This window comes from Suncus etruscus, chromosome 12, assembly GCF_024139225.1.
Source record: "Suncus etruscus isolate mSunEtr1 chromosome 12, mSunEtr1.pri.cur, whole genome shotgun sequence".
NCBI classification, from domain to species: Eukaryota; Metazoa; Chordata; class Mammalia; order Eulipotyphla; family Soricidae; genus Suncus; species Suncus etruscus.
The window spans coordinates 9,800,805-9,812,502 of record NC_064859.1 but is presented as its reverse complement, the minus strand read 5'-3'; the positions used below and the strand labels follow the sequence as shown (position 1 = coordinate 9,812,502).

At 37.8% G+C, this 11,698-nt stretch overlaps 1 protein-coding gene across 1 annotated transcript in view; it reads left to right on the top strand.

The window, feature by feature from the left end:
• Nucleotides 1-3,056, top strand: part of FBXO38 (F-box protein 38) — a 60,843-nt gene extending 57,787 nt beyond the window's left edge. The window contains exons 20-22 of the mRNA XM_049785153.1: nt 469-572; nt 1,132-1,245; nt 2,210-3,056. Of these exons, the coding sequence (XP_049641110.1) occupies nt 469-572; nt 1,132-1,245; nt 2,210-2,388 (397 nt within the window). The 3' untranslated portion in view covers nt 2,389-3,056. The remainder of the gene's footprint in view (nt 1-468; nt 573-1,131; nt 1,246-2,209) is intronic.
• The last annotated feature ends 8,642 nt before the right edge of the window (nt 3,057-11,698 follow it).

The window sequence follows — 11,698 nt, the reverse complement described above, 5'->3', positions numbered from 1 at the left end:
TCCATTGAGCTATTTTTCTGGCCCTTTTTTGGTTTTGGTTTTGGTTTTTAGGTACACCCTACCTTGTGCTAACCAGCTGACCATGTGTGCTAGGAAGTAAAACCTGAATTGTACAAAGCACTCACTGAGACTCTTGCTTAAGAACAGAAACTTTAATTCATAAATTACGTTTGTATATTTTCAGATTCACACTTCAGGAAATTTGCAGAACAGTATATTCCTTTCATTCTTACAGCATGGCACAAGGTCATCATTAGAAAATTGGGTGTTTTGTTTTTTGTTTTTTTTTATGTACCATATATACATGAGTGCCTTTTTTTGACCTGGTATGATTGTAAAGATGGTGAAGAAAGCAATTTTGATTTTATTAGATACATATTCTCTAGTTTGAGTGTTACTTTTGTTTGATATTTAATACTTTGAAATAGTAGAATCAAATCCTTTTACTTCATTTTCCATTAACTCCAGAGAACTCATAAAGTATGAATTCTTCCCTGAAGCCACACGAACTGAAGATGACTTAAAAAAGTACCCCAAGTATCCCTGGGGCAGAGAAATCTATACTCTAGAAGGTGAGTATTTACAAGATTATTATTTTTGTTTGTTTGGGGGGCACACTCAGTGGTGCTCAGGGGTTTACTCTTGGCTCTGTATACAGAGATCAGTCCTGGCAAGCTTGAGGGGACCTTATGGTATGTCAGGGATCAATCCCAGGTAGGCAAGCTCCCTATGCTGTCCTATCACTTCCAGTATTAGAGAATTAATAGCTATTACCTAAGACAGTCTTAAGAAAAAAGAGCATAGAAGAAATCTTGTCAAAATTATGGAGAGTTTAAATAGCTGCAAGGGCCAGGTAAATATTTTCTTGCATGTGTTTTTTTCCAGACTAATCAAAATAAGTATTGAATCACAAAAACTAGAAGATTGAAACTTGCTTGCAAGAGTTGGGAGGGACTTGACTTCCTTTCCTTAGGCTTAACAAAAACAGGATGAAGATCACATGACAGTTACTAGCAGAACAAGAATCTATCTCTTCATATCCACTACATTTCACCATGTGAATGAAAACTCATTTTGCGTTTTAAAATACCAGTGTTTGCCATCACTGTCTCACTACCTCTCCTATTTTAGGTGTTGTGGATGGAGCTCCATATTCTATGATTTCTGACTTTCCCTGGTTAAGATCACTACGAGCAGCGGAACCCAATAGCTTTGCCAGATATGACTTTGAAGATGATGAAGAAAGTAATGATGAATTAAGTTGACTTTGAATTCTTTATTTTAGTATATTTTTCTGGTGTTTAGTATTTCGTGACAAGAACAGTTTGACTTTTAAATTGTTCTTTATATTGGTATTTTATTTGCTATTTATTGTTTGCTTCTTCCCTTATGAAAAATAGCTATAACTCTATTCTTCAGCCAATCATTTGCCTCACAATGAAGGCAGAAGAGAAGGATTTCTTCATATGAATTTCCTTGCCTTTCTGTTAATATATATATATATTTTTTTTTTTTTTTTTTTTTTTTGGGTTTTTGGTTTTTGGTTTTTGGATCACACCCGGCAGTGCTCAGGGGTTACTCCTGGCTGTCTGCTCAGAAATAGCTCCTGGCAGGCACGGGGGACCATATGGGACACCGGGATTCGAACCAACCACCTTTGGTCCTGGATCGGCTGCTTGCAAGGCAAACGCCACTGTGCTATTTTTCTCCGGGCACCTCTGTTAATAATTTTATTATACCTTTTTAATATTTAGCTATTTTATTTCCACATTTTGGTTATACTAATTATTTTGATGTTTTATATGGGATAACTCTTAGAAGAACTTTACACTTCATTCAAGAGAATGTCTATTTTGGTTTGTAGGATATTCCTAGTGCTAAGTGTCATTTCAGAGTTCACTCCTCTGAGCATGAGATTCTAAGGATTAAATCAGGCTGCCTGTAATCAAAGAATATGCTTCAGCCTTTTCAGCTATGTCTTCAGCCCTTTAAGGAACTTTCAGTCTGGTGCATTTTGTCCTTGGGCCTTTGATGATATATGCTCTCTTAGGTATCAAACATGGTATCTTAGCTGAACTGATAAGAAAGCCTATCATAACAAATGAGTGTTACATCATTACAATATATAGGTTTGTCTCAAAGACCATTTAATCAGAGTAACCTTCCAAATGATCTAATAATGATCATTCATGTCTCCTCCATTTTCAAGGTACTATCTATGCTCCCAGAAGAAAAGGACAGCTCTCTGCAGACATCTGTATGGAAACTATAGGAGAGGAAATTTCAGAGATGCGACAGATGAAGAAGGGAGTGTTTCAGCGAGTAGTGGCAATTTTTATCCACTATTGTGATGTCAATGGAGAGCCAGTCGAAGATGACTATATTTGATTGGCCTTTCCTACTTCCAACTTTTCTGACAGAAAACCACTGGGGCTCTCCAGCTCCTAGAGCATCACATGACCTGGGGATATGTAGTTGGGAGGCCCTGGTAATTGGTATAAAGAAGATGTATAAGAACAGTGAAGTTGTATACAAGTATTTGTACATAAAGGAAATATACAAAGATAATTCCTACATACCAACTTTATATCATATGTTTATACAGTTTAATTTAAAAACTCACTTTAATGAAGGCAGATAATTGGAAAGAGTTTGTTTCTGATGTTTTGGCTGAGCCCATTATAATATTCTTAATCACTATCCTCTTAAATCTGTGCCTTTTTTTCTTCTCAGTAAGCAAAGCAAAGCTATTTGAGTAAATCTATTGAAGAGTGTTTGTGTCTTGTGTGCTTTTTTTGTTTTTGTTTTAATATTAATACATCAGTTAAAACTCTGTAATCAGGCAGCTATATGTTTTCCTAAAAAGTTGTGCTTCCTTTCTTTTTCATTATTACAGTTGCCATATTTCTTAAAAATCAAGTTTAAAAGACTTATGACTTAAAAAATTAAATTGAGGGAGAAAAAATGTTTCTAAAAGCATTTCTAGTTACTTATTTCTACATCAACTGTTGTACATTCATTATCTAAATATGAAAATAAAAGTTTATTAAAAACTTTGGTTTGCACTTTAGTTCATTTAAAAAAAACAAAAGGAATCTGTAGACTTGTGTTAAAATTCCAGTATTATCCAATTTCTTATCAATTGCTTCTTAAACACAATTTTGTTTGACAGAATACTAGGAATAGCAAAGTTTCTCAAATACCTGGTCATCCAGAATGGCCTTTCTCCTTTCTCAAGAGAAATTGTCCTGCTATGGCAGTGATACCTCAGCGCCAGAGTCTCAGCAAAGGAAGAACAAAAAACTTAATTGCAGCATTGGCCTTTTAAGAATGGTTTTACCAAGGCCGGAGAGGTAGCATGGAGGTAGGACATTTGCCTTGCATGCAGAAGGATGGTGGTTCGAATCCCGGCATCTCATATGGTCCCCATGAGCCTGCCAAGAGCAATTTCTGAGCATAGAACCAGGAGTAACCCCTGAGCGCTGCCAGAAAGAATGGTTTTACCATTTTCTAGCTGAATGTCCTTGGTAAACTGAAGTTGCAAGTGTATGGAATAATTTTATAAACTTTTCCAAATAGACACCCTCCTAAAGAATGAAATAAAATGTATGCAATAGATGAGTAACAGGCTTTTTTTTTTTTTTTTTGAGTAACGGGCTTTTATCCACAGGAGAGCACTCACAAAACAACAAAATATTCAACAACCCTATCCAAGAATGGAGAAAGAAAATGAACAGACAACTTCCCAAAGAAGACAAACAGGTAGCCAGTAGGCATATGAAAAAAGTGCACATCACTCATGTTTAAAGAAATAAACAGCATTGAGGTATATTTCATGCCAATGAGAATGACATATACCAAAACAAACCAATGTTGGACAAATAATGAAAGAAGAAAAATACATTTGAAAAATAATCCCATTCACAATAGTGCCTCAGAAAGTCAAGTATCATGGAGTTAACTTTCAAAGAGATCAAAGACCTATGTCCTATATGAAGAAAACACTCAAGACTCTGCTTCAAGAAATAAAAGTGGACATGTGAAAATGGTAATATTACCCTGCACATGGACTGGAAGGATTAACATTAAAATGTCAATACTTCCTAATTTCCTGTACAAATGTAATGCAATCCCTATAAAAATACCCATGACATTTTTCAAAGAAATGGATCAGAAACTCCTAAAATTTATACAGAGCAGTAAGTCTTTGTGAATAGTTAAAGCAATCCTTGGCAAAAAAAAAAAGATGGGAGGAATCACTTTCCTCAACTTTAAATTGTACTATAAAACAGTAGGCACCAGGAGCCTGAGTGGTGACACAAGCGGTAAGGCATCTGTGTGCCTGCGCTAGCCTAGGATGGACCGCGATTTAATCCGCTGGCGTGCCATATGGTCCCCCAAGCCAGGAGCATTTTCTGATACCGGGTGTGGCCCCAAAAATAAGCACTAAAGCAGCATGGTATTTTTTGATTAAGGAGCAAGAAATACAAAGTGGGCCCAGAGAAATAGCACAGCGGCGTTTGCCTTGCAAGCAGCCAATCCAGGACCAAAGGTGGTTGGTTCGAGTCCTGGTGTCCCATATGGTCCCCCCCGTGCCTGCCAGGAGCTATTTCTGAGCAGACAGGAGTAACCCCTGAGCACTTCCGGGTGTGGCCCAAAAACCAAAATATATATATATATATATATATATATATATATATATATATATATATATATATATATATATATATATATATATATATAAATCACAGTATCTCAATCAAAATTTAAGATAAAAAACTTTAAGTCATGTAATTGAGGTCTATATGATATGTGAAAATCATTAAGAGATTTGTCTAACCCCTTTATTACCAGGGAATTAATGAAAGGAAAATGGCTCACCCAAGGTCCAAATTAGCTAAAAGTACTCACTTTTAGAAAAAGAATCTAAGTTCTTGATATTTATTCGACCACCTCTATATTATTCATGTTCAGGGAAGTGCCAGCAAGTTTTCCAAATTATAAAGATGATCATCAGAAGGGAGCAGAGCTATAGCACAGGAGGTAGGACATTTGCCTTGCATGTGGCTGATCCAGGTTCAATCCCAGACATCCCATATGGTCCCCTAAGCTTCCCAGGAGTAACTTCTGAGTGCAGAGTCATGAATAACCCCTGACTGCCATCACATTTGGCCCCAAAACAAGAACAAAGATGATCTTCAGTCTTCAAAGCCCCTTTCCCAATATGTTGCATGATTCTTAATACTGATAGTATATTTTATCACCTTTTTATCACCACCTTTTCAGCTCATCTGAACTGGTCATAGTTTTCCCATTATTCATGTTAGGACCATAATCGTAGATACAGCATTATAGAACATTCTTATTTTTTTTTTAGAAATATAAGTGTAACGTGTCCCTAATTTAAACAATTAGTTTGGAATTCTCAATGTATTTTTTTATCCTCACTGCGTACGTTAAATGCATTTAAAAATGTATTGATGCTTTACAAATGCAATGTCTTTGTGTGTATGCTTTTTTTTTATTTGTTCTTTTTACTTTATTTTTTATTATAAATATTTAAGCACCATGATTACAAGCATGTTTGCAGTGTGTTTCAGTCATAAACAGAATACCCACCTTCACCAGTGCAACATTCTTTGCTGTATCAATAACACTGAAACCTGACCTACCAAAAATACATTCTTAAAACTGGTTTGTCATAGTAGCAAAGTAGCCTATTAGCTTCACCACTAGAGGCCGCTGTTTCCTAACTCGTTAGTTCATATGTGACTTCTTGTCACTTCTTCTCCTTGATCATTGTCAGACATTGTACTGCTCAGAACATTAAAATCATGAAGATGCTCAAACTAGAAGATGTAAGAAAAAATATTTAGTATGATTACTTCAGTATGCACACAGGTATATTACATTCCTCTGTGATTCCTTTGATAATGCGGTGTGCAAACATCCATAGAAGATGCAGTAAATGCCTGTGGCTCCATTCAATAAAGCTCTAGACACAATCAAATTTCATATAATTTCCATATCAAAAAACAGTACTAACTCAAAGTAAAGCTGTTCTTGGCTTGCTGACTGGAGGAGGATCTGCCAACACCTGCCATAGAGCACTGAGTTTTCCTGATTCCATTGTACCTTAAGACACGGTTCATAGGGCCGGGCGGTGGCGCTAAAGGTAAGGTGCCTGCCTTGCCTGCGCTAGCCTTGGACGGACCGCGGTTCGATCCCCCGGTGTCCCATATGGTCCCCCAAGCCAGGAGCAACTTCTGAGCACATAGCAAGGAGTAACCCCTGAGCGTTACTGGGTGTGGCCCAAAAACCAAAAAAAAAAAAAAAAAAAAAGACACGGTTCATAGAAGAACACATAATGTCAGAGTTTTATAATTGTAATATAATGGGACATAATGTGGATCCTGTCAAAAACAAGACTTTACATCACAGTGACTAAAGACTTGCAATAGATCTGGATTTGAATTTGACTTCCTTAACTCTGGGTTGCTTAGGCATAGGTATTACCTTGAATCTCTGCTTCCTCGACTTCTAATAACCAACATGGGGAAAAGTGATAGTTAAACCACCTGGGTTTGAACTCTGGCACTACATCATCCCCTGTGCATCCCAGAAGTAATCCAAGCATCACAAGGTGTGACGCTAAAAAAAAACAAAAAGAGTACTAACAATCTACCCATTGGGAGCACAGTCTTGATGAAAACGTTGGTTAAAAAAAATAGATGCAAATGAACATAGTACTGCTTCTACACCAGCTCACTGTAGACATTTGATTCGCATTATAGACATTTAGACCACATCCCAGGATGGTAGGGAGCAAAGAACAATGATGAGGCTATTAGAAATTACTTGCCTAAAATACACAGCTTAGACAAAGTGCAAGATACTACTGACTTTCATGCCAGTAAAACTTGAGCATGATCTGTCAACCTTGCTGATGGGGGCAAAGTTTTAGAGAAGGGTCTGTGGGAGGTTGAGGGGTTCTCTTGCCCGGGAAGCTTTCAAGTCACAGCTTTGACTTGAATTTAAATCATTCCAGCTGGGCTGGAGTGAAAGCATAATGTGTAGGGTGTTTGTGTAGCATGCTGCACATCCAGGTTCCATCCCCAGCAACTCATCCTGTATGGTCTCTGGAGACTGCCAAGAGTAGTTTTTGAGTGCAGAGCCAGGAGTAACCCCTGAGCGCCACTGGGTGTGGCCCCCCAAAATGATCACTCAGCTGACTTTTGTACAGTTGATCCAATCACAGCAAATGGAGGCTGCTGTTCTAATACAGACCTGAGATCCCCAGGAGTGAGTTGGAGCCTGAGCAGGCAAGCAGCAACATTGCAGATCAGCGTAGAGAGTACAAAGCATAGAAGCTACCAAGAATTGCATATGTGGGTATGAAATGATGCTTTAGATGTCATTGAAAAGGAAAACTTCAGATTACTTCATATAACTATCATTTATATATAACAAAGCCACCATATATTTTTAAATGTCCACTTATGTACTCTTAAATCAAGTGAGAGAACAATTGCTTCTTAAGAGAGGAGTGGAATAGAGTTGGAGTACAGGAGTTGCTGTATCAATATTATAACAAATAAAAATTGAGATATCATTTGTACAACATAATTTATGTTGATATATATATATATATCATTTATGTATTTGGAAGTAAAATAAGTTGCAAAAGGAGGAGCAAGACAATCCTTTGTTAAAATGGAGAGTCCAGAAGTGCCTTCAAGTTGTAATACCTACTGCTTGGGTAGATCACTTTCTGTGCCAAAATCTGCTTTCTTTCTATAAAATAAACTATCTCTCTCATGATACAGTTGAGAGATACAGAGATCTGATTTTAAAAGCACAAAGAAATGTGACATGGATGATGAGAGCACTGAAGAGTGTTTGGGGGGTTCAATTTTTAAAATGAGAAAATTTTGAGACCAATGACGAGTGTTTTGAGGGTTCCACTTTTAAAAATGAGGGCAAAACCAAGTTGGTTTGTATTGTGAGTGCTTCTGCTCTGCGTAGTTCGTAATGGTAGGAAATGGGGAAAAAATTACAATTTTCTTTTCATTTACACACCCTGATTTTCCAGATTGGCTCCTGCTTATTCAGGAATGCCAGGCTGCTAAATGCTGGGGAGTCTGAAAAATCCATGTGAAAAGGTCATTCCTGCCTAGTTGATTCCTTCCGTTGCTTTCACATGGAAATTGAGGCTCAGAAAGCAGAAAGGAGCAGAAAAAAATTGCACAAGTGAGTGGCAGAACAGAAATTTGGGCTGGAATAGGCAAATCTCAGTTCCTCTCCAGGTCCAGCTGAGGAGAAAAATTCTTAGGTGACAGAACTGTCATGCTTGCTCATTGGTCCTACTGCCATACGATTTAGCACATGAATGTCCACTGAATCCAATTTATCCATCACAGGATTTCCTATGTGTTTAGAACATGTAGCGTTGGAATTCGATTATTTTATCTTACACTCCAAATCCACACTTTTCAAGCCTGTTACATTGGCTTATTCAAAAGAGCTCTCTTGAGGTTTGTTCAACTGTGATTTCTATCCTTAAAGAATGTTGACAATTCATGTAAAGAACTTCCCACAGTGCCTAGAAAGAGCTTATTTCCTATTATTGTCACAGTATTGCTGTTATTGTAATGTAGTAGTGTAACTAAGTGAACTAAAAAAGGGTCAAAGGTCAAAGGGAAAACTTAAGCCAAATCAAGTTGAATGGGAACAATAGGGAGAGGGTGGAGGATGTGATTCAGTGGCAGAGTGTATGCTTTGCAAGTATGAGGCTCCGGACAATAAATATAGTTTCATTTTCTTTCTCTTTCCAACAAGTAATAAAGGCAAGCGTTCTTTTTTATGTTAAGCCACAAAGTTTAGATTTTTATCTCTGATAAATTTTCTTTCATCTCTTCCCATAATTTCTTGAGGTCACGAACCAGCTATTACCTTTCACTGTCTCCCTTTTAACTATGGAAGCACTTGACCAAGCTGGAGCCACTGGTTTTTTTAAAAAACATGTTTTGTTCCCACTTATGTATCTCTATGATTTACTTCCATTTATGGCAAGGAATAATACATTTCTATTTTGAATTCTGATTTTAAATTTTATATTAATGAAAATTTGAATTGACTTTTAATAATTAAGTAAATAATGGAACACCCTAGACATATATTTAGTAAAAATTCTTGGGGCCACCTTTGAAACACTCACAGCATTCCTCCAGCTCTACTGAGTTCTCCTTTCTGTAAATACAAAAAGCAAGGCAAGGACTGGCTGAGGCTTTGAATGATGCCATGCCTCATGTGTTTAGAGACACCCCAGATTTGTAAAATTTTCAGCCTCTATTTTCTAGAGTGGGTAGTTAGGGTTTAAAAATTATTTGTAAAAGAGGTAAAACACATCAGACAATTTTTCCAGTCATACTGTCTTTTACAGAAGTTATTTTCATCATAGCAAGAAGAGGAACAAAGAAAAAGAGAAAATAAACATCATCAAAGATACACAAGAGAATAAACACCACAGCACCAAAGAGAAAATACTTTGTTCTTACCCAAAGATAACATTAAAAGCAACTTACTATAGCCTTCCCCTAGGTCCCCTGGACCTACCAACCCACTCACCCACCTCCATTCCCCAGATAAATAGCTATTTGTTCTAATACAGAGCAAGGTAGCAGTATGAAACAGAAATGTTGATAAGGAAAGAAGGTGAAAAGTCAGAGAGAATTTTTGTCCAGTCTTGGATATCAGCTGAAGAATTGGTGTTTATCTTATTTGCCTTCTAGCTAGTGATTACAAACTGAATAGGGAGAGTGTGATGATTCTCCTTGTATTTCCTGTGATCTAAAGAACCTGCTTGAGAAGATGTGCTGGTGAACCCTGTCCCAGTTATGGGTCTTGCAGTGGTCACCTCCATCATCTGAATGATTGCTAACCCCAACCCGGGGACATGACTAGGTGCACTTCCTTCTCAGAAGTAACTCATCTAGCTTCTACTTGCCTCTAAACACAGAACTTTCTTTAGAAAAGAGGGTTATCTCCTTTGAATAAGCCCCAGTCTTCGCTTCTCAGCCGTCTATTCATAAACTTTAGATTTGCCCAGATTTCTGAAAGCCAGAGACTTGAGTTGGGTCAAACTAGCCAGTGATTGTGCAAACTGATGCCAGAGCAGGATTGCCCTGTGTTGTGAACCTTCACTTAGGTGTTTGGGGCATCTCTCTCCAGCACCCTCATCTGTTCCACCAAGATAGCAGTTTAGAGCTGAAGCAGGTCTTCAAAGGAGGCATCTTCTTGACACTGCAGGACTCTTCCTCCTGCCATGGTGCCCCTTTCTTTGGGTACGGGTGTCTGTGAAGTCATCGTTGGCTGCTCCACAGAAGCATTTCCAGTCATCCAGGACGGTAAGTAATATAATAAAATCTGACTTTCTCCTTGTTGTAATCTGTGAATACCTATGCGATCTAAGTTACCATCTAAATGGGAGACCTGCCATTGAGAATACTTATTTTACATAAGCTTAGATGCCAGGTTGGGAGAGAAGAATTTCATAAGGGAAGTATGTCTATGCATGTATTGATGTGTGTATGCATATATACAGTAAATATATGATAATGGGGCATTTAACAAACCTCAAAGCAGAGCATCTTTTTGAGAGGGTTTTTAATTCATAGCCAAATAAAAGGCAATAGGGTGGGGAAAGCCCTCAGAATCTCATCTTACTAGTTAGCCATCCAATATAAAGTAATTTAGTGGCAAGTGAGGGAACTTGGAGATATGAGATGCTGGTAAAAGATACCAGAAAATGATCGTTCCATTCCTTTCCCAGGCAAGGGGCAAAATGACACTGCTCAAGAAATAGCCTCCAGTGAAGTCTTGAGAGTGAAGTGCTTGAAAGCCCCTAAAAGGTGTCTCCTGGGAGTAAATTTATTTTACTTTGAAAAAGTCTTACTTCTCAGACCATTCTTGCCAATGTTCTCAGCAACAGAACGGTTCCTTTTCCTGTGATGACTCATTCCAATGATGTCAGGGCCTGTGTACCAGTGAGAAATGTCTTCTGTACAAACACACATATGCACACATGTGCATGCATAAATGCTATATCAGTTTATAAATGATGTTTGATAATAGATATCAAACAAAAACCCAACCAATTTCCCTAGGGAATGAGTGACTACAAACCAAAAACTCTTCAGGCTGCATTTATCAGCCACTTTGGTAATGGTAATCAGACATCCTGGCCTTAATATCATCTAGATAGTCTAACTTTCATTAATTAATTAAAATAAATTTTCATTAATTCATCCTCCAAAGTTTGTTCAGAATCAGGGAATCAGACCTGTTTGATCTAAAGCTTTTAGGGTAGTTAACTGCTATTGGTCATTGCTGTCCAATACTAAAGAATTTCAAGGGAGACAGGGGTCAATTGTGCAGCCTCCACTACAAGCTGGACAGTGATACATTTGCATTCCAACAGAGGAAACTGCTTTCTTATAAAGACAGCTTCCTGCATTTGAAGGTAACATATCACAAGGTCATGAGAACCTGTCCTTGGAAGCATGAAGTAAACATGAACAAATACCAGTGGTCCTGCCACTCCTGGGCTCTTAGGGAGGCCAGATCTGATAGTCTAAAGTCATTCTTCTCAACTTTGAAATCCTCCATGCTCTAAAATCGATCCTGCCCAATGCTGTAC